Source organism: Cnephaeus nilssonii (assembly GCF_951640355.1).
Source record: "Cnephaeus nilssonii genome assembly, chromosome: 20".
Taxonomy (NCBI): domain Eukaryota; kingdom Metazoa; phylum Chordata; class Mammalia; order Chiroptera; family Vespertilionidae; genus Cnephaeus; species Cnephaeus nilssonii.
In genome coordinates, this window is record NC_137091.1 from 1,823,832 (window position 1) to 1,850,725 (window position 26,894).

The following is a 26,894-nucleotide window of genomic DNA, read 5'->3' on the forward strand; positions in this document are numbered from 1 at the left end:
GTCACAGAGACGGGGGACTGTTCTTCCCTAATTTAAGTGGCCCAGGATGCTCTTTGGATTTTTGCATTTACCTTTAAAAAATTTTGTCTGAATAGGTAGTATATGCACATAATAGAAAATTCTAAAGGGACAAAGAAGTGTGGAGTAGAAAGTTGTCTCTCCTGTTTCCCAACCACTGAGGTGTTTTTTTCCCCCAGAGCAGCCCCCGTTGCCAGTTTTTAATGTCTTTTTTCAGACATTGTCATGCATAAACCTGGGCATGTCCCACCACACACACACAAATTATAACCTAAATGCACCCTTGTCTTTTTCATTGAGCACAGTGTCTTGTAGACCATTTGATACCAGTAAACAGATGTTTTACTCTTCTTGGTGACCGAATAGTAGTCCATTACTTAAATGATCCCCTATTGATGGACATTTCGATTGTCTGCAGTCTTGTCGCTGCAGGCAGTGCTGCAGGGAATGTTCTCATATGAACATCAGTAAGTTTGAAGGACATTGCTGAACTGCCCTATCCCCCCTCCCCCAGCAATATATAAAGGTGACTGTTCCCCATACTTTCCCTTCTTATATATTGTTCATTCTCCTGTGTTTAAAATTCATCTGTTCCTTTTTCTGTGGCTGTTCATGTCTTTTGACCACTTTTCTATTTGGCTATTGGTTGATTGGTTGGTTTCAGAAGAACTCGTTATATCTTGAAAGTGTTTGTGATAGTTGTTACAGATATTTGCCTCTACTTTCTTGTGGCCTTATGGCCACTTCTGCAGCCACTGTCAGCTCTCATTCCACTTTTCTACTTCTCCCTGTCTTAACACTGCCTATCTTAGCAGCTTCCCCCTTATTAGACCTTCCAATAAGATAAGGAGAGATATTCTAGTCCTTTTTTGAGATCTCTCTTAGCTTTTCAGTGTATCTCTTGCTTACCCCTGATTTATATACTAGGAACCATGTATCCTTTCCATATTTACATGAGCTGTTAGTTCGGGCTTTGTTAAGACAAACCCTAGAAGATAGTATGCTTGTCAGTTGAGACGGTAAAGTTTGAACTCCAGCTCTTCCTCTGCAGTGAAGAGCTCAGGAATCCTTTTAGTACATGATTTTTTTGATTCAGATTTAGTTTAACATTTTCTCCTCTAAGTGGCCTGTAACCTAGCAGGTCATGTGACCTCCCTCACCAGTAAAATGAGGGATCAAACTTGCATGGCAGGTTGTTGGAATGGCTGAGGCTGGGAACATTTAGAAGGAAGAAGGAGGAGTGGACCTCTTAACTTTTCCTTTAACCTTTAAGGCCTGCGTTCTCTAGATGGAGGCTTTCTGTCACTAAGGTGGCGGTGTAACTGGGGGTGTCCTGGGGCCTACGTGGTGACATTCCCCGCTCTCTGGTCTTAAAATGCTCTCTGGCTGTGGCTTCCGCTCTCAGATGTGGAGGAGGAGGTGAGCTGGAGGGTGAGGGTGGCGGTAGTGTCGCCGGCACAGGGTGGTTTTGAGGCTTCCATGGTAAAGCCCTGGGCACGGTGCCTGGCACATGGAAAGCAGACCATCAGCTGTGGGGGGTGGTGAAGCTAAAGGCCTCCCTCCTCCTTTGCAGAAGCCTCGTCTTGCGTGTCCCTTGGAAGCACGTCCCTGAGTGGTCCCTCCATCCACTGCCCGTCGGCTGCGGTCTGTATCGGCATCCTCCCGGGCCTGGGCGCCTACTCCGGGAGCAGCGACTCCGAGTCCAGCTCGGACAGCGAAGGCACCATCAACGCCACCGGCAAGATCGTCTCCTCCATCTTCCGAACCAACAGCTTCCTCGAGGCCCCCTAGCTCCTGTGTCCTTATCCAGGGAGCTCCCCGCAAGAGTAGACAGATGGCTCATCTGCCTGCAGGCATTGCCTCCCTCAGAAAACCTCTTGGCCTGCTTCCTGTGCGCACCGTGACAGTTTTAACCTCGTCTAAAAATGTGCCGGCACCCACCTGTGTCTGTTTTCTCTTTCCACTCCGGGGCAGATGCCCAGTCCGGCCCCTGCCTCTCTCCTCACTGATGTGTGGGGTGGGGGTCAGGGCCCGGCAGAAACCCACTGAGAACGCCCTGGGGACAGGGCAGCTGGCTGGTACAGGGTTTGGGTTATGTTGCTTTCTTGTGGGGTGTTTTTGTTTTGTTTTTTTTTTTTCCTTTCTGAACAGCACAGGGAAGCAAGGGCCATTCTTGGACAGGTGTTCTGTTAAACATTCTCCTAGATGAACGCATTGTTTGGCGGCACTGCATTGTGGAGATGCGGACGGAGAGAACTGTCCAGGTACTGAACTGGCGCACTCCCCTGGAACTAACCCGGTCTTGAGGCTGTGTGACTAAGATTAAAAACTACTTCTGCAGGGGGTTTCACTTAGCACCCCTCATTCACTGTGAAGTGTTTCCTTACTCTGAGAAAACACTTTCTCCTCCCGTTATCTAATCCCATTTAAAACAGCCTTAGCCTGGCCGGCGTGGCTTAGTGGTGAGCGTCGACCTATGAACCAGGAGGTCACAGTTCACTTCCTGATCAGGGCACATGCCTGGGTTGTGGGCTTGATCCCCATTGCGGGGCATACAGGAGGCAGCCGATCAATGGTTCTTTCTTGTTGTTGATGTTTTTATCTCTTTCTCCCTCTCCCTTCTTTGAAATCAATAAAAATATTTAAAAAGGAAAAAAAAATGATTAACCCTTAGAGGAGCAGACACAGGCCTATTTCATCAGAGCCAGAAATCACAGTGCTGATAGGTCTGTGGACAAGATGACAGTTTTGGCAGCTCCTGGGTTCCTATGGGACCCACCCGCAAATTCGGACTAGGCTCTGTGTTCTGTCGAGGTTCCTCTTTGGTTGATAACTTTATGGTTGTGGCTTCCAACTCTGGGAGCTATGTCTAGCTTAGAGGTGCTGCCCTGATCCTCTCCTCTTCTCTGCTGCCCCTCCTGCCCCTTCCCCTTCCCACACAGCAGCTCCGAGGCGGGAGCCGCCAAGACCTAGAGGCATTGCTCCACCTCTGTCTCAGAGGAGGCCGGGGCTCTCCCTGTGGGAGGCAGGAAAGGACGGAGGGAGACTGGTATGGAGGCCTCAAGGACAGAGGTAGCCATGGGTTTAAAAAACAACAAACCTACTGGTTTGGCTCAGTGGATAGAGTGTCGGCCCATGGACTGAAGGGTTCTGGGTTCGATTCTGGTTAAGGGCACATAACTGGGTTGCAGGCCCGATCCCCAGCCCTGGTCGGGGTGCATGGGGGAGGCAACCGGTTGATGTGTCTCTTTCACATCGATGTTTCTCTCCTCCTCCCTTCCACTCTAAAAAGTCAGTGGAAAAATATCCTCAGGTGAGGCTTAACAAGACCAGACCAGACCTGTAGGCCCCTGCGTCCGGAGGCTGGGCCTGTGCGGTTCTTTCCCCCGGCTTCCTACGTCAGTTGTTTCTCCCTCCTCGGGTGTGAGACAGACACACAGGATGTGTGACACTGAGGCCGGCCGGCAGGGAAGCTCTGTGTTAACGTGGGCAGCGAGGCCCCTGGATCGCACCCAGCCGACTCCTTCCCCCTTCCCCTGCAGCGCATCCCAGTGCCCATTGGCAGATGGTGGCTTCTCTTCACCCAGGACTGATGCCTGGGCTGCTTCCTCCTCTTCGGAACCACTCTGCTCATTGTTCCTGACTGGCAGGGCAGGCACGTCGGCTCCATTCTAACAAACAGGCCCGTAGGCAAAACTTAGGCACCTTCTGCTTCTCTGCTTCTTGGTTCCTGCGACCCGTGCTGTCCTGATTACAGAACGTCCGGAGCAACCTCGGCTCGTTCCAGGAGGCACACCGAGGAATCGGAGGCGCCCTCTGTGTGGCATGGCTTAAGAAGGAGGCCATTACGTTACCTCGTGGCCTCTGTTACGTTGGAAGAAGTTAACAAAGCATTGCAGGAATGGAAGACATACTTAATTTGAAGGCTAATAACAAGCTCTTGCCTTTGCTGCCCTGAATCTGTGCTCCCAGCCCCCTCCCCATCTACCAGAGCTGCTAGATGTGGCGAAGGCTGAGGCTCTTCAGACAGAGTTCTGCTCACGTGTGTGTCTCAGGCGAGACTGAGAATTACTGGTGATCGTTACGTCGTATCCTGTGGTGCCGGGTGGTGTAGAGCGTTGGGACAAACAGGCTCTGTGGGAATCTGAATAGCAAAGCAGGACCTGGTCTGTCCAGTAGAGGAAGCAGCCTTGTAAAGCCTCCGTGTGGACCGTGTGGTTCAAACCCAAAGAGGAGGAAAACAGGGCTGGGAGGAAGCTCTGCTGTCTTCATGGATGTCTTCATAGAGAACGGGTTTTATGACTCGGTCATGAGGATAAAAACAGAGTTCGGGGTGGGTTTCTTTAAACTTGCTTATGTTGTCCTGAATGGCAATAGTAATAGTTATTATTTTTTAATGTTTTTATTGAGCTTGACCAGCGTGGCTCACTGGTTGAGCATTGACCTATGAACCAGGAGATCATGGTTCGATTCCTGGTTGGGGCACAGGCCCGGGTGGCAGACTCAATCTTCACCGTGGGGGTGCAGGAGGCAGCGGGGAGAAGGGGAGCGTGAAATTCAAAGCAACCGCTGCATCTGTGAAGAACAGGGGGCTGCTGTGACTGGACCTAATGAGGTGGCCGTGACCTGTCTGTCTTTTTCGGGAGGAAGGACAGCTGGCTTTTCGCATTCGGGGTGGGGAGGGTGCGCGAGCTTTCGTCAGGAGCATCCTGGACTGCAAGTCAGGTCCTAACTAGAGTCTCAGGCTCATCCCCGGCGTTTCTTTCACTCGGCACCTCAGGTTCTTCCTCTGGCTGCCTTCTTCCCACCCAAGAGACGCTTCCTTGGCCTAAAACGTTTGCCCTGCTTCTTCCCGGGAACTTGGCCCGGTTCCACCTCCTGTAGCGTGCCACAGTGGCTGTGAGCTGGGACCAGACATCCACTGGCTGGGTCACTTGAGCAAGGCCCTTAACCTCTACGCCTCAGTTTCCTCCTCAACGAATAAGAACAGCGACACCAACTTCCTAGCGAGGGCGAGGTAACCTAGGCGGCTGCTCGGCGTGGCAGCTGGCGCGGTGCTCAGTGGATCGGAGCCATCCCATTAGCACTGTTCGGCCAGCCCCCCGTTTGCAGGCGGGGGTTGGAGCTGGTAGCGGTGCTTTGTGGCAGGTCTGTGCATCCTGCTGGCATTCCTCAGTTGTAGCGAGAACACAACAGGACGAAGGGTCAGATCTGGCCGTCGGAGCTGCCACAGGCAGCTGGTTCTGTGCGCTTCCCTCTCAGCTAAATGTTAATTGCTCAGGCACACGCGGTTCCTTGGCTCGGTGTCCTAGCCGTGGGTATATGGCTCAGCTGTCATCTTAAGCCCTCCAGAAAAACAACAAGGAGACCTTTGTGTGATTCCCCAATGTCCTTGGGGGGATCCGGGCTCCAGGCAGTCCTCAGCCTCAGGAGACGCGAGGGCGTCCCTAAAGGATATTTTGGCCGACTCTTGGTGGCTACAGAGTCAGCAGATGCATTGAAAACTTAGAATGAAAAGAAAAAAAATTTAGGATGAAGATATCCCTCACTCGCTTCTACCAGGTAGACACTGACTCCTGAGGTCACCAGGCACCCGTAGGTGGGACCCTGCCTGGCGCACCACCCAGGTGTAGCAGCCACTAGTAAGAATTACCTGGGAGAGGAGGTCAGGGTGAGTGGCATCCCAGGTCCAGGAGAGAGGAAGGACAAACGACCAGCTGGAGCAGAAGACCCCTGGAGGGCTGAGGGAGGACATCAGTGCAGTGGGCGAGTGTGGGCTCTGGAGGCTGCCAGACCCGGGTCCGAGGGCTGGCTCTGCCTCTGAGAGATGCGACCTGCTGCCTGCTCGTGTGCGCGTCTCTGAGAGGGTCGGCGGGCTGTGGGGGGTGCTCAGGGTTATGCCTGTGAAGCACTTGAACACGGAGCGGGGACCGGTTACTGCTCATACACAAGCCTCTGCTCCCGGGGCGGTGGTTGAGAGATGTGTTGTGTGGGAGAGGGGCGGGCACTGGGGACGGCGGGGGCTGAGAGAGGGGTCTCCTGGCTGGTGTGGCGGTCTGAGCCCAGAGGGGCTGCGGGAGAAGCCAATGGCTGCTGTGGCAGGGACAGAGCAGCCCTGCTGGCGTCCTGAGCCTGAGCCTTCCCCTCAGGGCGGACCCCGATGTCTGGGAACCGGGAAGGGGGCACATGGGGGCAGTGGCTGCTGTCCTGTGTGTGAGGGGAGCGGGGCACACAGTTCGGACGAGAGGAAGAAGGGGTGGTGACCGTGTGGTGGTGGCTGGGCCAGCGTGGGGGAACTTCCAGTGTAAGTGGTGCTGGATGTAACTGTCAGCTATTGGCCTCTTGAGCTTTTCCCGGGAGCACCCCGGAACACTGCTGTGGGCTCTGCAGGGGCTGGAGGGCCTGTGCACTCTGGTCACCCCCAGTGTTTACTGAGCATGTCCGTTGTGCCAGGCCCTGCCCCAGTTTAACACAAGTCTTACGTTCAGGTGGAATGCAGGTCCCCAGACAGCAGGGAGCACCCCCTCGCAGGCTTGCTGGGGGAAGGGCTTCTCAGGTTCCTTTCCCAGCACGTGAGCCCACTGGTCCCGGCTGAGGAAGGAACAGGGGCGTCGGAGCCTCCTCACTCCCCCGAGGGTAACAGTAGAATGTGGTCGCAGCATCCAAAACGGAGCAGGAACTAGGGGCGGGCTGCGACGCAGTGTGAACCAGGGACACGTTCCTCTGAGTCGGCAGCTAGTCATGATTGTAAAAATTTTATTCTCTTTAATAACAGTAAAATTCCACAAAAATGATACAAAGTACATTCAATACTCAGGAGTGGCGGGGACAGGAGGAGAGGAGGCCGTTTGGCCTGGAAGCATCAGCAGTCGACTCCAACCAAGGAAGCCCAGCTGGGCTGGGGGACATTGGGGGTGGAGGTCCGACTGTAAAAAATAAATGGATCGGTAAAAATAAAAAAGCCCCCCTAAGGAGGCAGGGCGAGCGTGCACGTTCCTGGGGTGGGCGGGCGGGCGGGAGGCCGGCGCATGCTGCTGGGGGCTGGCTCAGGCGGGCTCCGAGTTGGTGGGGGGCAGGTTTTTGTGCTTGAAATACTGCACGACTTGTTGGGGCAGCTCCGCCAGCACGGCTTTGGCCAAGGTTTCTTTCGCTGCCTGCAGGGTGGGGTGGGGTTGAGAGAGGAGAGAGCAGGTTACTGAGCGAAGCTGTGAGGGGCACTCTTCTCAGAGCTGCTCCCGAAGGTGGCCCGGACAGATGGACGGGTGTTCCTCATCCCTGCCCCTGCCTGAAGTCCCACCGTTAGCAGTGCCTTCGAGTTACGTGTAACTTTTTTAAATACATTTTTGTTCACCTCAGAGAGGAAGGGAGAGAGAGAAACATCTATGATGAGAGAGAATCATTGATCAGCTGCCTCCTGCAAGACCCCCACTAGGGATGGAGCCCACAACCTGGTCATGTGCCCTGATGGGCAATTGAACCGTGACCTCTTGGTTCATAGGTCAATGCTCAACCACTGAGCCACACCGGCCGGACTAAGTGTAACTCTTACCTTGAGCACTTGGGGTGCCTGGGAATAGCATTTTAGAAAGCATTTGTCTGGGGAGGCTTTTCGGGTTAAGAGCCCGGGGGAGGCAAGCTGCTGCACAGCCTGCTCACGCGGCGAACACTCCGAGCCCCTTGGCTGGGACAAGGGAGCCGGGACTGGTTCACTGCTGGACACCCAGGCCAGCACCGGCGGTGCTCGGCCACTGGGCGAGCATGAAGGACGGCCGGCGCCTGGCATTTGTCCTCAGGCAGCTGGTGCTCCAGAGAGGGAACTGAACCGTCTCAGCAAACCCAGAGGGTACTGGGGGAGCTGTGAGACCACCGGGTACAAAACAGTGGTCAGCTCGGTTGTTGTTAATGCTCACCCGAGGATAGTCTTCTGTTAATACTTAGAGTGGAGGGGAGGGGAGAGACCGAGAGAGAAACATCGATGTGAGAGTGACACCTAGATTGGTTGCCTCCCGCACGAGCTCTGGGGGGTGGAGTGGTACGTGCCCTTGACCGGAATTGAACCCGCGACCCATCAGTTTGAGGGCCAACACTATCCACTGAGCCAGTGGTCGGCAAACTCATTAGTCAACAGAGCCAAATATCAACAGTACAACGATTGAAATTTCTTTTGAGAGCCGAAATTTTTAAACTTAAACTTCTTCTAACGCCACTTCTTCAAAATAGACTCGCCCAGGCCGTGGTATTTTGTGGAAGAGCCACACTCCAGGGGCCAGAGAGCCGCATGTGGCTCGCGAGCCGCAGTTTGTCGACCACGGCACTGAGCCAAACTGGCTAGGGCAAGAGTGGTCAGTTCTTGCTGGGACTTGCTGAGCCAGAGGTCCTTAATAGCTGAGAGGACCGAGGCTCAAAGAGGTCAAGGACTTGTCCAAGGCCACACAGTGCCTCTGGTCAAATAAAAGGCCCCAGGCTGGCAGTAGGGTGGCATCTGAGAGGCTCCTCACGGACGCAGCCCAGGGAGTACCAGGATGCCAGCCACAGCCTCCGTGGGCCGGCCTGGCGTCCCTGCACTTGGCACAGCCCCTCCATTAGGGAGAGGAGCCGTCCGGAGAGGGGCCTGGTTCCCATGGGGACGCGGAGGCCGGCCAGGTGTGAGGAAAGCCTCTCGCCTCCAGGCCTTTCTCTCGCCCCGTCTCCTGAAACCTGCCTCACGCGGGTGACTGGCTTCTGGTCAGAGTCAGAGGGCAGGTCCTCCAGGAAACCCTGCCTGGAGCCTCAGTCTGAAGCCAGTGCTCACAGTATCACATGGTCTCGTCCAGGGCAGGGCCTGGCATGGCACCTGGCACTTAGTAGGCCCGCAGGAAGTGCTGAGGATGGAGGAGCCTGGGACTGGGCAGACAATCCCAAACCTTCATCCTGATTTTTGTGGCTCTTGGGGCCCAGTGACGCCCCCTCCCAGCCTGGCCCCCACTCACGTTGCGGAACTCGCGGAAGGGGACGAACTGCACGATGTCTCGGGCTGCCTCCTCCCCAGTGTGGGAGCGCAGCCTGCGGCTGTCCCCGTCCAGGAACTCCATGGCCGCGAAGTCGGCGTTGCCCACGCCCACGATGATGATGGACATGGGCAGCTTGGAAGCCTGCACCACAGCGTGCCGCGTCTCCTCCATGTCACTGATGACGCCGTCCGTGATGATGAGGAGGATGAAGTATTGCTGTGGGGAGGGGGTCAGCGGGCGCTCAACCGGGCCCTGAGGCCCCTTCCCCCTCCCTTCCCCACCCCACCCTTCAAAGCCCTCTGACCCGTGGGAGGGGGGTGACTCCCCTGCTGTAGCGGGTCCCAGCCCCCTCCACACCGGGGCCCCGCAGCCCTCTTATCTGTTCAAGCCCACCCCAGTCTCAGCCTGAGACTTGGTTTTCTCTGTCCTTAGCACCCACTGGCCCCTTTCTGGGAACTCCTTTTCCCCACCCATAAATAGGAGAGCCCTCATAGCTGCCTAACCTCTGCTTAGAGCTTTTGCCTTTTACGCTGACCCTTCTGCTTCTCAGGAGAGGAAATTGGGGCCCAGACCCGTCAAGGTTGGAGGGCAGGCCCAAGTCAGCCCCCAGGCCAGCATTCAGCCACCTTCACACCTGTTTGCTCCCTGAGGGCCGTACAGGGCATACAAGTTCAGCCCCTAGGAGGCCTTGCTCTCCTGCCTGTCCCCCACGCACAAACTGGGAGGAAGAAGGGGGTGAATCACATGGAGGCATGAACCCCACGATCCTAATCCCAGTCCTGGCAGCAGTAGGCTGGCTCCTGCACTGTGCCTTTAAGAGATCTGGGGATACCTGTTGCTATGGAGATGGTGGCCTGAACCCCTGCAGTGCCGGGCTGCTGCTGCCAGCCCCCCAGCCCAGCAACCCTTCCCGAAGCCGGGTGCTTCCATCCCACCAGAAATATTCCAGGGCACCAGAGCTGGCAGGAAAGGAACTGAGAGGCCTGGCAATGAGGGAGGAAAAGGGGGGACAGGCCTCCGCCCTCCACCCCTTGTGGCCCTGGTGGCTCCCCATTCAATCAGCCACACGTCTGCACTGGGAGACCTGGAGCGCGCAGGCCTGAGCCTCCCTCGGCCCCGTCCAGGGAGGTGGGCACAGACGGCCTGGGCTGCTGCAGGCAGTGGGCACCCACTGGGTGGGGAAGTCCCTCTGAACACGACTGCAGGCCCTTCCTGGCACGTTCACCCTACAAGTCCCCTCTTAGAGACGAGGTGCACCGAGTGCGGGTAAGTGACTTCAGGCCTCCCAGCCATCTCAGTTCTGAGCCAAGCCCAGCTGACTCCCAAGTTGGGGTTCTTCCCACAGCGCCTCCTTTGCCTGCAGCTGTCTCTCCAGGAGTGGGGCCTGCACCCTCTCACCCAGCACCCTCGGGTCAGGAGGCCAGAATGTCCAACATAGCAGCCCCGGGCAGGGTCCAGAGCCGTGGCACTGGACTTCCACCTCGCTCCTGGGTGCCAACCGGCTGGTCACAATGCCCACACTCAAGTCTGTCCTCAGCTTGGGATCACCAGCCTTGGCGATGGAAGTCCTGGGCTCCTTGCCCAGCGTGGGCAGAGCCCACGTTGTCCAGGAGCCTCTAGGGTTCACTACAACCCCAGGGGTCCAAGTCCCCCACCCCCAAGACAGCTGGGAGGGGGCTGTGGACGGGGAGAATGAAGGGCAGAATCGGGCAGTAGGAGGGGGAAGGGGCTCTGCTGTCCCCTCAGCCAGCCCTGGTCTGCGCTACCCCAACATTTCCCACCTCCATGGGAGCCTTTCCTGGTTTACTTCCGCCTGGCACACCCTTCCAGCCTCAGCTCCACAACCCACACCCTGAACAAGCCTCAGGAGAGCCCCGTGTACCCTCCACCTCACAGGCCCTCTCACCCTGGCTGTGCTCCAGAGACGTAGCCCATCACTGTCGGCTGAACCCCAAACCCAAACTCCCAGCACCCTTCAAGGATCGCCTTGCATCTTGTGCCTTTGCCAGAGGTTCTCTGGGTTTCTAGGACTGTAACTAGCCAATAACCCATTTAATGCTGTGATTTGTTTATAAGAAACTGACTTGACCACACAGTTCCAGGCAGTCTGCACTCCCCGTCTTATTTCGGAGAAGTGGGTTTGCCCTGGGGTGGGAGTGGAAGGGGGGAACACCAGACACCTAGGAGGCCAACCAGGAATGGGCCATGGACAAGATGGCCCGAGTCTCATGGGCCAGAGCAGAGGGGGAGATGAAGGCCCTATGGAGGAGTCCCCTGGCCCCAACAGAACCTCTTACACCCTTCAGTGGCTCCCCCCTGCCCTCAAGGGCAAATTCAGATTCCTCCACCTCCCACGGCCCTGTGGGAGCTGGCTCAGCCCTCTCCCACCACACACTCCTTCAGTTATGCCCACACCGTGCCTCCAGGCGCTGCACGTGCAGTTCCCTCTGCCTGGGATGCTCCGCACGCATGCATGTTTGCACATGCACATGCACACACACAACTCGAGGCTAACTCTCAAGCATCCTGAAGTCTCAGCCTGGACATCACCTTCCCAAGAAGCCTTCCTGCGCCCTCTGGGTCAGGTGCCACCTTTATGACTACTTCTGTCACCGCAGGTTTAATCGCCTTGCGTCTCAGTTGCTGCTCTCTGGCCCGCCCCCCCCCCCCCAGCCTGCAGGCTCTGGGGGGACAGAGGCCATGTCTTGTGTGTCACAGCCCGCCCAGCACCACACGGAAATATTCTCGGTAAAGATGGGCTGTGTGGCCCAGACAGCGTGGCTGAGCATCGACCTACGAGCCAGGAGGTCATGGTTCAAATTTCGGTCAGAGCACATCACATCCCCAGGTTGCGGGCTCGATCCCCAGTGGGGGTGTGCAGGAGGCAGCTGATCAATGATTTTCTCATCATTGATGTTTCTATCTCTCTCCCTCTCTGAAATCAATAAAAATATATTTAAAAACAAAAGATGTGTGTGAATGAATGGAGTACAGCCCTGCCTAGAGACACTTCCTACCACCTGCTCTCTTTCCTCTGCGTGGGCGTGCACGCGTGTGCGTGTGTCTGGGAACAGGGAGGCTGAAGCCACACCAAGTATCCCCCCAAGGCGGCTGTATAAAAGCATCCGTTAATGCTCCGATGGTTTTCTTTTGCCCAGAAGATGCAGCCGCCCACACTCGGCGCACTCCCTGTGCGCCGGGCACTGTGCTGAGCGGTGCCCACGCCCACCTGGCTGAATGCTCACCGCGCTGCCATCAGGCAGGTGCTGTTCCATCGCCTGCGCTGTTCAGGTGAGGCAACAGGTCCAGAGAGCTTAAGCAACCTGCTGCGGGTCCCACAGCCATGAAGTGGGGGCGCAGGAGTAAGAACAGGGTTTGGGGGCCTCCCAGAGCTTGGGACTGTAGAAAATGGACCGCTGTGACCCATCTCCAGCATGGCTGGCTTCTGAGGGAATTGCTGAATTTCCCGGGCAAACAGAAAGTAGGAGGCGGGGAGAGGAACAAAGAACTGCATGTGGGCCAGCATCATGATGGAAACCCCCGGGGCGTCTGCCTCAGCTAGACAGGGGAGGTGGAGGCAGCTAGAAAGGCCTCAGCCCAATTTTATTTTTAAATGGCCCAATGGGAGACGGCCAGACCTGGGTGACGTGTGAGGAAACGGGTGACCCCATAGTTCTCAGCCAATGAGGAACCGGGGGAGGGGCTAAATTAATAGGCTATGCTCACTGCACCAGGTGTGCCTGTACAATGGGACAGACGGACGCCCCTCTCCCGAGGGTATTAGAGTCTCGTTTTCGCCATACTTCTGTCTCCGAGTCTGTCACTTGAATTCAGACAGGTGAGCCATTTCTCACAGGGCTGAACCATCAGGCAGCCCACCGCCCCCTTATTTTGTGCAAGGTGAGCCAGGGCCCAGGACGGGCAGGAGGTAAAGACCGATGAGTATCCATTCTTGGTGTAAGAGGAGCCAATAGAGACGCCCTGGCCGCTCTCCTGCGGCCCAGAGAGGGATGGAGACGGCCTGAGCTGGGGTGGGCAACGGGAGGGAGCTGGCTCCCGAGGGCGGGCCCGTCACCATAAAGTGGCTGGAGTGTTGGGAGGGTTAGGAATGGTCAGGATGCAGACCTGCTCAGGGAATGGGCCGGTTCTCTCCTCAGCCCAGGCACCTTCCTGGCCCTCCCCGGGGCCCAGGCCCCCTGCAGGCCTAGCATCCAGCCGGGAGGGGCCAGGTCTCCCGGACCCCACCTCCACCTCAGTCCTACCAGCTCTCAGCTGGCTTCCTTCCCGCCCCCCCTCCGGGTTTTCCCCTCAACAAGAATGCGGGTCTTTTTTCCATTCCTCTGAGAGCTGGCTCCGCGGATAGCAGCCTGGGCAGGACAATGGCTGGCTGGCTGCAGGCACGCCAACCATTCCAGCCCACAGCCCCAGGAATTTTATGAAAAGCCACTCCCAGGCCAGTCCCAGACACGGCCCCATTCAGGCTGCCCCAGCTGCTCACAGCGCCCCGCAGCTTTCCTTCTCCCGTTTCAGAAAGGAAACAGGCTCAGAGCGGGGGAGGGGCTTGTCTCAGGCCCCTACTCACCGTGGCCGTCTGCTGCTGCGTGGCCTGGGCCGCAAACCGGGCCACGTGGTTGACGATGGGAGAGAAATTGGTGGGACCGTAGAAGCGGATGTGGGGCAGGCAAGCCGAGTATGCCTGGGCGATGCCGTCCACGCCTGCCTCGGAGATAAGAGTCTCGGTCAGCCCGACTGCTCACCCCAATGCCCCCGCTGGAAGCTCCCGGAAGGCCGGGCCGGGCGGTGTAAAGAGCCCAAATGTGGAGTCAGACAGACCTGAGTTCAGATCTTACTTTTTCAACTTCTAAGCTGTGGGACCTGCGGCAAGTTTAATCTTTCTGAGCCTGTTTCCCGTTCATGAGACTGATAATCTACTTTTGGGCAGGAGGGGGTCCGGCAGACTTGGAAAAGCCTGCGATGGCGCGTCAGGGCCCGGGGAGCCATCAGGAAGTCCATTTGGGACACGCTGTGGCTTGCTGGGGAGCTGAGCTGCTTCCCCGCCCTGCACACAGCAGGTGCTCTGTAAATAGCCACCATTCTGAGCCCAAGAATATCCGCCTGTGCTGTGGTCCTCTCTAGGTCTCTGGCCAGAAATGAGGGTGACTAACAGGAACTTGGACAAAATATCTCTGGAGACCCGCTCCAAACCAGACAGACCCAGCAGGAGTGCAGGGTCACATTGCTTGCCACCTTGTGGCTTCTGAGTCTCAGCATCGCCCCCAAGTTGGGGACTTGATACATTTCCCTTCCAAGTACAAACCAGGCCAGCTTTGGGGCTCCCCCAGGAAGGTGGGTGCCTCACCCAGGCCAAAGCCCCAGGAATTTTATGGGCTGAAAAGTCCCATGATGGCAGGGACCACCCTTCCATACCCACCCGGAGGTCCTGTTCCTCCTCCAGTACTTTCCTAATAGATTCTGGGGCTCAGACACCCTCTAAGGCCTTGGGGGTCGGGGCTGAGCACAGACTGCCCGCCCACTGCCCGCCCCTTCCTCCCCTGCCCCAGGCAACCTTCACCCCTTGGGTGCCAAGCCTCTCCGGAAAGGCAGAGCGAGCGGGGCAGGGCTGGGCCCTCCCAGCCAGAGCTGGCAGGAAGTGAGGGGCAGGGGTGTGATCTCTGCCTTACCCTCTCCTGGTCTACCCAGGGCCTCCTGTCAGCGCTTTCCTCAATTCCCTCCCACCTGAGCACAGCGATGTGGGCTAAGCAGGCGTCACATCTCCCTAGGGCAGGTGAGAAGCCAAAGGCTCAGGTGCCGTGATCTCTCCAAGGTCACCCAGCCAGGAAAGGGCAGCAGCTAATCTTGAACCCAGGACCGCCCGACTCCAACCTGCAACTCCAGCCCCCAAATGTCTCATTTTGAGAAAGCCGGAGGGGGCGGAGAGGAGAAAGGTACGGAAGCCTGGAGGCCTGTACTCCGCCCTCCCTCCAAACCCAGGGCAGGTGTGGGGAGGCTTGGCGCTCACCTGAGCAGAAGGGGTTGGTGGGGTTGAAGTTGATGGCAAACTCATGGGAGACCTGAAATGCAGAGAAGACGCTCAGCTGGCGGCCTCCTGGCCCCAAACCTGTCCCAGGCCACCCCCCTGCTGTGCCTAGACCCCCTCTGTGGGCACCTGGCTCTTTACTGCTCCCCTCCCCGAGGTCAGGGCTACTGATGCCCCACATCTGCGTAACCTCCACTGCTGGGTCTGAGCCACACAGAGAGGCCCCCCGAGACCCCTCCACCTCACCCCACCCGTCCTCAGGATGGGGCTGCCTGCGGGGACAGAGGTGCCCTGAGGCGGTGGGTCTAGGAGCACTCGGAACGCCCCTTCACCACCAGCTCCCGCGCGTGCTGGGCCGGAACCAGAGTGGCCTGCATCACAGGCGGCCGGCGCTCTCCTGGTCGCCAGTGCACCCTGACAATGGGGAACACGCATGGATCAGGGCTGCGGGGGGCCGGGGGCTGCAGAACCTGGGGCCTCAGGAGAGCCGGAGCTCAGAAGGCGGTCCCCCCACTCTCCCTCCTCCTGCGGTTCAAACGCCCCACTCAGCCCCCTTCCCTACCGCGTGCCTCGCCCCGTGTTCCTGCTTCGCAACCATCCCCTCACTCCTTCCTCGCATCGCCCAGTGGGGCAAGGCCAGTTACTGCCCCATTTTTAGATGATGAAACTGAGACACAGCACGGACTACAATGTGCCCGTGTCTCGCGTTCACTGAAGGTCCGGCTGCCTCCGGCGCTCGCTTCCCACAAACCCGCGGGCCTCGGCGGCTTTCCTTAGGAGGGAGAGGAGTCGGCCCGGAGCTCCAGGCTGGGCACGGGCCCTCCCAGACACACGCGTTACTCCTGACACTGCAGGGGAGGCGCTGAGGTCCAGTGCCCCATTGCACACACACTGAGGCCCGGAGCGGGGAAGGCAGGTGCCAGGGCTACCAGCGGGACAGGCCAGAGACGCAGCCCCTCCCGCCTGGAGATGGGGCTGGACGCCAGCCCTTGGGGAGCCCTCCGCGCCAAGAGGGCAGGGCGGGCAGGAGGCCTGAGGAGACCCCTCCCTGCCCTGGGGATGGGGGTTCTGTTCTCTGCTCCTTCAGCCCTAAGTGCCTGGAGCCAGTCCCCTGGTGTCCCTCTTGGGCCCTGGCCCTGCCCAGGTCCCCATTCCTCTGCCCCAGTCTGGGCTCCCGGTGTAGGGACCCCGAGGTCCTCGTTGCCGTGGCAACTTCATGAGCCTCTACAGCGATCTGGAGGGGGGCTTGCCTGGAGGGGGCTGAGAGAGGAAAACGGTTGCCAGGGAAACAGGTCTCCCTTGGGCCCACGATTTCCTACAAAATCAGATTTTAGGAGGTTTTAGAGACCAAGGGGGGAAGTCCCCCCTGATAGGGGTGGATTGATATTTACCTTTCTCGGCCCCCCAACCCTGCCTTCCCCTCCTTTCCCTCTTTGGGGGGGGCGTGGCCGGGGTCAGTGGGCGGGGCTGTGGGCGGTCAGCCTCCACCCCAGGCCTCTCAGGCTACCTCCGCAGCAGCTCCATTTCCCAGGGGGACACTGAGGTTCCGAGAGGGGTGCCTGGGTCACGGGTCACGTGAGTGAGCCAGGGCAGAGGCCGCCACAGGCCGGGGGGCAGGTGCCCTCCCGCACTGGTTGCCCCGGTTTGCCCGAAAAACGCCAGTAAACAACCAGCCGCGGGGGGGGGGGGGGGGGCACACCAAGCCGATTAGGGGCCCCTGGGGACCGGCTGGCCACAGGTCTTTGTCCTGGGACTCCCCGGGGCCTGTGACAACCGACGGTCCCCGTTCACCTCACCTGGCCCTCTCCGGCCCCGCTCAGTGAGTGACTGAAGACACCGCTCCCTGTGGCCCTGGCAGAGGCTCAGATGGTAGAGGGAGCCGACCTCAGAGCTCCGACCTCAGAGCTGCCCCACCCCCCCCCGTAGAGAGCCACGCACGGTGTTCCTGCCCCCCAGCCCTCCTCTGCCCCATCTCTCCCTTCAGGTAATTCTGGCTCATTGCGAAGGTCCAAGCCCTCATGCCACTCCTCAGGGGAACGCCTCCTGCATCCCTCAGCCCCTGCGCAGGCCAGGGAGGAACTAGACCCCAGGGCAGGGAGCCAGTCCCCCTGGCTCCTCCCAGCTTCCCACCTCAGAACCAACACCTCTGCCTACTCGGGCCCCTGAGCCTCAAATTCACTGTCAACAAACCCCCCCAAGTGCATGCCGGAGAGGCGCACAGCGAGGAGGAAGCCAGTGCCCCGCCCCCAGCACTGAGCCGCACAGACAGCCGTGACCAGTTCTGAGGACGGTGCCCGCAGGGAGGAGGGGCCCAGTCAGAGGCCTGGCGATGGGGAGGGCTGATCTCTCCGAGAAGCGCTGTGGGAAGTGAGCGAAGGGAGCACCAGGCTGGGGAAGGCCACATGCAAAGGCCCTGGGGCGGGAAGGAAGGAAAGAAGGTTCACGGGGCAGGAGCAAGGCCAGGAGAATGAGGGAGGGGGTGCCAGGAGGGGTCAGGCCTGGCGGGGAAGATGGGACGGAGTTCTGGCCTCTCCCTGCCTGGTTCCGGCAGCCCTCCAGGCACCGCCGGGCACTCCAGCCCGGCCAAGCCCGTCTCCCAGAGCTGCCCTGTGACATTCTCAAGGAGGGTTCTGCACAAGAGACCATCTCGCTGAGCCAGTTCTCCGGAAGCCGGCGGGTGTCCTAGCAACAGGCTCCCGCTGGGCCTGCCAGCACAGCCCTCCCTGCGCCTCCCCCACGGCCCGTTTCGGTCCTGCAGGACCCTGCCCCCTGCCACAGGGCGGCCGGCAGGTCCCACAGCCACTCCGCAGTTCCAGGTGAAAACCATCCTCCCTGGACGCTCATTCTGGAAAGAGCACGCGCACAAGCAGCCCGGACAGGCGGGCGCACTGGCGGGGACAGACGCGGGGGCAGGAGCCCCGTGCGCACCCCAGGCTTCTCATCGGAGAGGAGAGGCCGCAGCTTCTGAGAACCAAGCTCAGAGTCCATCTGCCCGGTTGGATCAAGGCCCCTGTTGTAAATGTGACCTTGGCAGGTCACCGGAGCCCGTTCCTGCCCCGGTGCAATGGACATCGTCCCTTCCCTCCGTCCCTCCGTCCTGCCCCCCTCACCCCAGCCAGTGCCTTCCCAGCCAGCGGGCCTTCAAAATGCCACCTGGGTTGTAACCCTCCACGTGCACCCGCTGCTCTTCAATACGCGTGTGCGGCCCTGCCCCTCCAGCCTCCTCTCTCCGTCCGCCCGTCTCCACAGACCGTCCGTCACGCCCACGCCCACCTTCCCTCTGTTCCTCCAGCCGCCCTGCCTCCTCTGCGCCCAGACTGCCAGGCTGTCCTCTCCACCACGCCCCCTGCCCCAGCCCCCGTCACTCTGAGAATCCCCCCTTGGCTCAGACCACGCCTCCTCCAGGAAGCCTTCCTGGATACTCCCAGGCTGGACTGGGCCCTCCTCTAGCCCACACTGTCCCATCTCCGCACTCATGTCCCCGCCTGTCGTTAGGCTGCCAGACAGAATACAGACGCCCCGTTAAGTCTGAGTTTCAGATAAACAATGGGTACTTTAGTATAAGCATTTCCCAGACAACATTTAGGACATGCTTATACTGAAAAAACACCTTGTTAATCTGACATTCAGTGGGTGTCCTGTGTTTTTATTTGCTACGTCTGATATCCTCCTCATCTCCCCCCGCCCCCCCGACTTGGGTACCGGGGGGCAGACAGCGGCATGTCCTGCTCCGTGGAGGTTCAGGATGGGAAAGGAGCGTGGGTCTGGGGACAACTCAAAGGCAGGGCAGCTGGGCGGAGGCCAGACTTTGCGAAGCAGATCCTGGGAAGACACACTCCCATCCCCTCTCGGCCAAGAGTCCGGCTTCACTCACCTTCCAGTCTGGGGGTAACTGGGCCCCGAACCCTAGAGCGGGAAACATCTTATCACTGATGAGAGAGAGGAGAAAAATCACCGTGAGACCACGGGCCGGGGCGGCAGCCACCCGCACTGACCATCCGGAGCCCTCCCCGGCGGGCCCGTCTGACTCAGACGAAGCTCCCGCCGGCTAAGCTCTGCTCAAAGGACCCTCGAGCGCAGGCCTGCCTCTGGGTGTCTGGTGTGGCTGACCCGTCCACACTGGCAGACCCAGGGCGTCTGACCAACGGGCCTGCATGCCGCTTTAGATCCTCTCATGGGGCCTCTGTGGCCGCCGGACCAGGCACGGTGGGGTGAAGGCACCCAGCCTTCCTCATGGCGGGAAAGTGCTCCCCAACGGAGAACGCTGGCGCTCAGCCTCATCCCTCCACCGCCCTCCCTCACCCCGTCCCCAGCCCTGCCCCCTGCCACTGCCCACTCCACCTCCCCCCTGGGCGCCCCTGGAACACCTCTCCCCATCTGCTCCCCGTGGGCTCCGCACCCTCTAAGGCCCGATTCCAATGGCCCCTTCTCTGCGGGGGTTCCCCGACACCCCGGCTCCCGCTCTTTGCTGCTCCCGTGGCTCCTGCCTCACTTGTAAACTGGTCTGTGGAGACTCCATGACGTCCCCCATCTCCGCCCTCAGGCGGAAACGCCCCGAGGCGGGGCCGTGTCTCAGCTGCGTGGCAGGGAGCCGAGCGGACCGCGGAGTCCCTCCCCGCTCACCTGTCGTAGTCCTGAATGATCTGCCCCACAGCCCAGATGGCCGACAGGTATTCGTTGGTGCCCATGGGGTTGATGTAGTGCAGAGAGGAGGGGTCGAAGGGATTGCCGTTGGAGGCTGTGAAGTCTATCCCGACCTGCAGGGGGGAGGAGACCCCCCAGTGTGAGCAGAGACCCCCGCTCCCCTTCTCACCCACGGGGAACACAGAGGCTGACGGGCACGGGGAGCCCGCTCCTCCCCATAAGGCAGTCTGACACCCGAGTCACGCCTCGGGCCCCAGCGCCAGCCGTGGCTCCCAGTGGCCTGAGCATCGAGTCTATTGTCCAGACGGGGTACAAAGCCAACTTGGAGCCCAAATTCCTTCCCCCTCGGCCTCCGAGCTCACCGGCTCCCATCTCCAGGCCTTTAGTCCTGAGGCTCCTGCCCCCTAAAGGGCCAGGCAGGCCCCTGTTCTCCCAGACACTACCCACCCCAAGCCAACGCCTCCTCATCCCTCAGACCACCAGGGGCCTGGGGGCCTGAGGCCGCCAGGTCGGGCAGAGCCCACCTCCCCAGTCAGACCGGAGGCTCACTGTAGGCAAGATGCATGGCCCAGCACAACTGGGTCCAGGCTGGGCACAGGGCACCAGGCAGGTGCCCCGCAGGGACAAGGGCTGACAGTGGCCAGGGATCCAGGCTCTCCCAGCTCTCAGCCTGGAGGGAAGCCCAGCCCAGACCTTGCAGGGGCAGCACAGAGGGGCGGGCACTGCCCGGCAGGGGAGGGTTAGGACAGGGACCCGGCGGGGAGATGGCCACCTTAGGACCCAGTGGCTGTGGGGCGGGTTGGCGCCCTGAGGCCAGGGTGGCATGTCTTAGTCTTCGAGGGACCCCTGCAGGGGCACAGCCTAGAGCCCGGCACACAGGTGACCAGTGCCCATCTGCTGAGTGGGCACATGCCTGCAGGAGGGGTGGGACTGCCTGGCCTCTTGGGTGAGGGGGCAGCGGAGACCAGAGAATTACAGGTCCACAGGGCCAACCCCCCGACCCCATTAACCCTGCAGCTGACCTCCGGGCCTCGGGGACCTAGAGGTGGTGATGGAGGCCGTGAGGCGAGGTGGGGCGGTGGGCAGAGCATGGGGCCAGCAGGGTCTCCCCCGGGCCCGAGGCTCCCTGGGGTGAGGAACCGGGACAGAAGGCCACAGGAGAGGAGCGAGTCCTTCCCAGCAGCATTCACTGAGCCTGCTCCGTGCGGGGCCCTGGGCACTGCTGAGGCCGGAGCAGAAACCTAATGAGCCTAGAGGTGGGACAGGCAGGGTGAGCAGGAAGCACTCCAGGGAAGCCCAGAGTGGCGAGCGCCCTGAAAAGGGACAAAGAGCCCTGGCCGGTGTGGCTCAGTGGATGGAGCGTCGGCCTGCGGACTGAAGGGTCCCGGGTTCGATTCCGTTCAAGGGCATGTACCTTGGTTGCGGGCACATCCCCAGTAGGGGGTGTGCAAGAGGCAGCTGATTGATGTTTCTAACTCTCTAACCCTCTCCCTTCCGCTCTGTAAAAAATCAATAAAATATACATTTAAAAAAATATAAAAGTGACAAAGAGCAACAGGGGAAGACAAGGTCCCTCACTGCAGGAGGGCAGAAGGTTCCAGGAGAGAGCTCCAGGCAGAAGGAACAGCAATGCAAGGCCTGAGGCAGGGCGGGTTGGCACGAGGGGGGAGAGTGAGCATCCGTGTGGAGAGAGCGGAGCGAGGAGGAGGGAGGGGCAGGTGCGGCAGGAAGGCCTGTGGGCAGCGAGGGGGGAGTGGGCTTTTTCCTTCCCAAGGGGAGTTGCCAGCAACCTCTGTGGGCTGGGCAGCCACGCGCTGACCCGCAGCTCAGCCCGGACTCAGGCCCACCCGCCAGGGCAGTCACAGCCCTGGGCCCCGGAAAGTGCCCCCTGCATGATCCTCACTGGGGCGGGGGGAGCCTTACGGTGAACATGAGCTGGCAGCCTCCCAGGATGTAGTCCAGGAAGGAGTAGTCCCGGATTATCTGCAAGGAATCGGGAGTCAGGGGGTCCCCGCCCTGCCCGTGGGCTGGCCCTCCACGGGGCCACACTCTCCACGGATGACCTTGGACCCAGCGCATCCGCTACACCTACCAATTGGATGACAGAGAACATCTCCAGCTGTTATGTGGTCCATAAAGTTACGGGTAATGTTATTGGTCCGTAAGCGCCTCTAGCTCCTACCAACCTCCACGCTGACCAGGCAGGGCCAGCCTCCGGCCCCAGGCCTCCCCTCTACACTAATAAAGCTCTGGCTGACTGGTGCTCTTTGCCCCTTTTGGCAAAGGATAATGGCCTTCCAATTTAGCAGACTTACAAGGGTTCCTCTCAACATAAATGCATTTAAGTTAAAAAAATAAACAAAAGTGTGGGGGGGAGGGCCTGATGACAAAACTATGACAGGTGTCGACGTCACCGAGGGCACCCAGCCAGCGCAGCTCAGTGGTCAGACATCGTCGACCTATGACCTAGGAGGTCACGGCTCGAGATGCCAAGCATGCAATGGGCAAGCTGCCCGCATGGGAAGCAGCAAGTCCCTACAGTTACCCTCCAAGTGGGAGGGGCTCTGGAAGGTCATCTCATGTCCTCCAAGACCTCTGCCCGGGGATGTGACAGGAGACTAACCCTTCCCATGCTTTACCTCATCAACATCCCCATCCTACAGATGAGGAAACTGAGCTCCCAAAGTCAGAGAGCCAGGACCGGGATGGGCACGCAGGCTCACCGGCCCTGCCCTGCGCCTCCCCGCCTCCCCGCTGGCTCACCTTGCAGGATCGCAGGATAATAATGCCCGAGTTTTTATAGTTCTTCTTTTTCCTCTGCTTCTTGGGGTTGATGCACTCGAACTCCAGCTGGGAGGAGGGAGAGAAGCTCACCTCAGGGCCTGCCTGGGGACTGACCCTCCTCTGGACCCCAGAATCCCCTCCACAGTATCGACCAGGGGTAGCATGCCTCCTCCAGGAAGCCTTCATGGATGTCCACACCCAGAAATGGGTCCTGCCCCTGGGTTCACACCAAGCTGTGGCTCCCCAAGGCAGGAGAGCTGCCTCTACCCTGACCCCAAGACAGCACATTCATGTCATGTCCACTCATGAGAACTGGCACCCAGGGCCTGGCTCCTCAGGGTCAGTTACTTGGGAAGCTCCTGAGTGCTCGCTATGTGCTAGGCACTGTCCCTGTATCATTTCATTTAATTCCCACTCTACTCCATCCCCATTTGACAGATGGGGAAACTGAAACCCAGACAGATTGGTTGTTTTATTCAAGGTCATACAGCCAAAGAAGTAAAATTTGAGCCCGTCTGCCTGATTCCAAAACCTGTACCCCCTCCCTGGCCCCTGCTGAGGTCTTGAGGTCACACACACACATGCCCCTCTTACCGGAACGCCATCGCGAGCATTACACATCTGTGACACTGAGGTCTGGAACTCGCCGATGAAGTCGTGGCCCCCATCGTTGTCATAGTCGTAGCATATGACCTGGGGTGGGTCCAGTGAGGTCACCCAGAGCTGCCCCCCAAAGAGGAGCCCTCCAGCCCCGCTCAGTTCCCTGACCAAACCCCTCGGGGACCACAGGACAGTCACCCTGTTTTAGAGAAGGGACCCACAAAGCTGGCAGCACTGCCCAGGTCACTCGGGGGCTGGGCAGACCCAGGACCAGGACCCGGGTCTCCTCCCCCTCCCCCAGATGGGTTCTCTCTCCATCTTAGGAAGAAAGGGCTGCCTGGCCGGCGTGGCTCAGTGGCTGAGCATCGACCTATGAACCAGGTCATGGTTCGATTCCTGGTCAGGGCACGTGCCCGGGTTGTGGGCTCGATCCCTAGTAGGATCTCTCTCATTGATGTTTCTCTCTCTCCCTCTCCCTTCCTCTCTGAAATCAATAAAAATATATATTTTTTTTTAAAAGGAAGAGCTTTGCCGAGACACGCCCGGAAGCCTCGGGGAGACAGGAAGGCTGCAGCTGGCAGTGTGGGAGCAGGGCTCCCAGGACCCCCTCACCTGGATGGGCTTCTCCATGTCCCCGTCACACAGGGACACCAGTGGCACGGTGAACGGCTTCCACACAGGGTCCAGCGTGTACTTGATCACCTGCAGGGCCGTGAGGGGCAAGGGTGGGCTTGGGCCAGGGGGCAGCAGTGTGCTGGGCTCAGGTCAGCCCCGTGGGGACGGGCAGTGGCAAGAAGGAGAGACCCACAGCCACACTTCTGAGGAGGAAGTGGGCATCCCCGTGGCAGGGAGAACAAGTCCTTCAGGCACCATCACGCCCCCCTGGGCACTGCTTGGCTGTGACGGCACAGCCCTCTCGGGGGCGGCTGGACTGGAGACCCACTGGCTTAGAGACGCCCAGGTCCCCACGCACCCACCTCCGTCCTGTGGACCAGCATCCACTTGCCATCATCCCCGGGCTTATAAAACTCGAGAAACGGGTCCGACTTCCCAAAGAGGTCCTGGAGGGAGCAGAGGAGGCAGGTGAGGGAGGCGCAACGGCCAGCTTCAGCCGGGAGGGGGTTTGTGGCCCGGCTGCCTCCCCAGCCCAGTGTCAGGGGGCGGCTGTGGGCAAAGCCAGCCTGCCCCCCTCCCCTCGGCCTCTGCGGGGCTCAGCGAGAGGCCCAGAGCTGCTGCAGCCCCTGGGACCCACTGCCTCCCCAGAGGAACCACCCACCCCGGGGTCCCACACTTGTGCCCAGAGACCCTGAGGGTGCAGCTGCGGGAGCAGGAGGCCAGCATTGTAGGCCAGGCAGGGTTTCAGAGGGTGACTGTTCCCAGGGCAGGGGGCCCCCGGCAGGATGTGGTTCTCATTTATTTTAGTGGGAATCCAAAAAATGGCAACTCTCCCAAGCACATTACAGATGGGATAGGATGTCCTTTTAAAACCCAGTTATTTAAGTTAAAAGAGTGTCACTCTAGGGGGTCGATAGCCAAAACCGGTTTGGCTCAGTGGATAGAGCGTCGGCCTGCGGACTGAAGGGTCCCAGGTTTGATTCCGGTCAAGGGCATGTACCTTGGTTGCGGGCACATCCCCAGTAGGAGGTGTGCAGGAGGCAGCTGATAGGTGTTTCTCTCTCATCGGTGTTTCTAACTCTCTATCCCTCTCCCTTCCTCTCTGTAAAATATCAATAAAATATATATTTTTAAAAAGAGTCGATAATCAAGTGGGGGAGCCAGAAAGTAAATAATAATGTACATCAGGCTGATTAGTATTAAGGAGACAAGTAAAGCAAGGGCGGGGGGAATCAGGGACCATTACAGTTTTGGGGAAGACCTTGCTGAGGAGGTGACATAACAGCAAAGGCATGATGGAGGCGAGGGGCCATCAGGAGAATAGTCAGGGAAAAGAACCCTGCAGGCAGAGGGAACAGCAAGTGCAAAGGTCCTGAGGCAGCAGGGCACCTGGTGCAATTCTGGGACCAGGAGGGGCTGATTTGGCTGAAGCAGAATGACGGTGAGGAGAGTGACACGGGTGAGGTCAGGGTGTCTGGGGCGGCGGACACACCGGTGGGCCCCGCAGGTTACTGTAAAGACCCTAGCATTGACACCGAGTGAGGCAGGGAGTTCCCACGGAGTGGGTCTGGACCAGGAGCCATGTCTTGAATACTCCTAAGTGATGGGAAACTCACTACCTCAACGGTGAGGAGGTCCTACTTGGGGGTGGCCAGTACAGCCCGTGCCATGGGCTTGTCCCTCGGTGGGGGGGACAGTGGCGGCCAGAAGGTCCAGGTCTAGGCCACACAGCCCTGGGCTGGGGAGGCTACTGCTCCCGCCCCCTCACCTTCTTGTCCAGCTTCCTGCCCGCCAGGCTCAGTGTGACGACGCGGTTGTCTGAGAGCTCCTGGGCAGCGATCTGTGAGGCCAGAGGAAGGGGGCTCAGCACCTGTGCCTCAGACTCCCCGGCATAGGGTGCCCCAGGGGTTAATGCTCCAGAGCTAAGAGGGGGAAGGGAGGGGAGGAATAGTGCCAGGTGACCTTGGACTAGTCTCTCATCTTCCCCACACCTCCGTTTCCATCTTCTGAAAATGGGGTAACTCATGTGGATATGAGGAATCAAAAAGGGACCCTATGTGGCTCCAGAGAGGGATGGCGAGGGCAGAAAAAGCAGGCACCAGACATGATGGGTGGTCTTGAGTCCTGGGGAGAGGCTCTGGGCCCCCTCACGCCCCCACTGCGGGCCTGGAGAGCACAGCCACCCCCAAACACCACCGTCTCAGGAATTCCAGCAACTTCACTATGCAGCTAGGGAAACTGAGGCCCAGGGCAGGGACGGAAGCCCTGAGCTCCCTCTGCTCTCTCAGCTCACTGCCATCCATTCTCCGCGCCTTCCCCATCCGCCCTGGTGGCTCTCTGGCCCCAGCCAAACAGGTGGACCGGCCGGCTCACCTGGGACTGCCACGTGCCCTCCCTGGGCCGTTCTCTCTCCCTGCCCCTCCCCCCCCCCCCCCCCCCAGTGGCAGGGCAGGCCCTCGGGTCCTCTGGGCTAGGGCTCCCCCGCCCCGCCCCTCTAGGATGGCCTCCCCCAACATGCTTGGGGAGCCACAGACAGGCCAGGCCGGGCGCCCACCTCCCCTCCTCCTCCTCAGGCACGCTCAGCGCCTGCAGGGTGGGTCCCATTGCTGCACCCACTGCACGGAGGGCACTGAGGTCTCGCGGGGGCAGGTGGAAATGCTCAGGGGGATGGCACAGCAGGCGGGGGGCGGGGGTCCACCTGGGCTGGCTTCCAGGCGGAGGGGAGCTGGCGTGTGAAGGCCAGGTGTGGGAGGTTTTGGACCCCGCGAGGTGGAGGGAGGTGGGGAGAGGGCTTGCCAGGGGGCAGGACAGTGGATAAGGCCTGGGGGCGTGTGCAAGGTGTGCCAGGATTCAGCTGCCCCCACCGCAAGGGCGTACAGGAAGAGCCGAGGCAGGAAAGCAAGGTGGGGACGGCGGGTCCCTCACAACCTGGACTGCGAGGCTCCAGAACAGGAGAGGGACCCCACCCCGCCCCCGTGTGGCCAGTTCTCGGGGTCACCTGGGGTCTGAAGGGGACATTCCAGGAGAGAAGCTCACTAGCTGAACCGCCCGAGGGCGCTTCCTCTCTGGGCTTCAGCCCCCTCGTCTGCAAAAGGGGGTTTCTCCGCCTTCCTGGAATCTGGGAGGACGAGAGCTCATCCGCAGGGGACTGAGCACGGCAGGATCAGCCCCTTTCTGCCCGGCCAGGCGCCCCTGAAAGACCCCGA

General features: G+C 59.6%; 2 protein-coding genes across 7 annotated transcripts in view; one reads left to right on the forward strand and one right to left on the reverse strand.

The window, feature by feature from the left end:
* Positions 1–5,987, forward strand: part of PSME3IP1 (proteasome activator subunit 3 interacting protein 1) — a 32,196-nt gene extending 26,209 nt beyond the window's left edge. For 3 of the 6 annotated variants that reach the window (XM_079800029.1, XM_079800027.1, XM_079800030.1), the window contains exon 7: positions 1,592–5,985. In XM_079800029.1, the coding sequence (XP_079656155.1) occupies positions 1,592–1,809 (218 nt within the window). In that variant the 3' untranslated portion in view covers positions 1,810–5,985. Of the gene's footprint in view, positions 1–1,591 lie in introns of all 6 variants that reach the window. The other 3 variants (XR_013815198.1, XM_079800028.1, XM_079800031.1) reach the window with 3 other exon arrangements.
* A 773-nt stretch (positions 5,988–6,760) lies between these two features.
* The window catches only part of CPNE2 (copine 2), a 39,382-nt gene continuing 19,248 nt past the window's right edge, over positions 6,761–26,894 (reverse strand). The window contains exons 5-16 of the mRNA XM_079800023.1: positions 25,457–25,528; positions 24,051–24,134; positions 23,686–23,775; positions 23,068–23,166; positions 22,453–22,539; positions 21,613–21,672; positions 19,669–19,802; positions 18,920–18,974; positions 15,028–15,079; positions 13,591–13,724; positions 8,988–9,224; positions 6,761–7,172 (exon numbers count right to left, since the gene is read on the reverse strand). Coding sequence (XP_079656149.1) covers positions 7,065–7,172; positions 8,988–9,224; positions 13,591–13,724; positions 15,028–15,079; positions 18,920–18,974; positions 19,669–19,802; positions 21,613–21,672; positions 22,453–22,539; positions 23,068–23,166; positions 23,686–23,775; positions 24,051–24,134; positions 25,457–25,528 — 1,212 coding nt within the window. The 3' untranslated portion in view covers positions 6,761–7,064. The remainder of the gene's footprint in view (positions 7,173–8,987; positions 9,225–13,590; positions 13,725–15,027; positions 15,080–18,919; positions 18,975–19,668; positions 19,803–21,612; positions 21,673–22,452; positions 22,540–23,067; positions 23,167–23,685; positions 23,776–24,050; positions 24,135–25,456; positions 25,529–26,894) is intronic.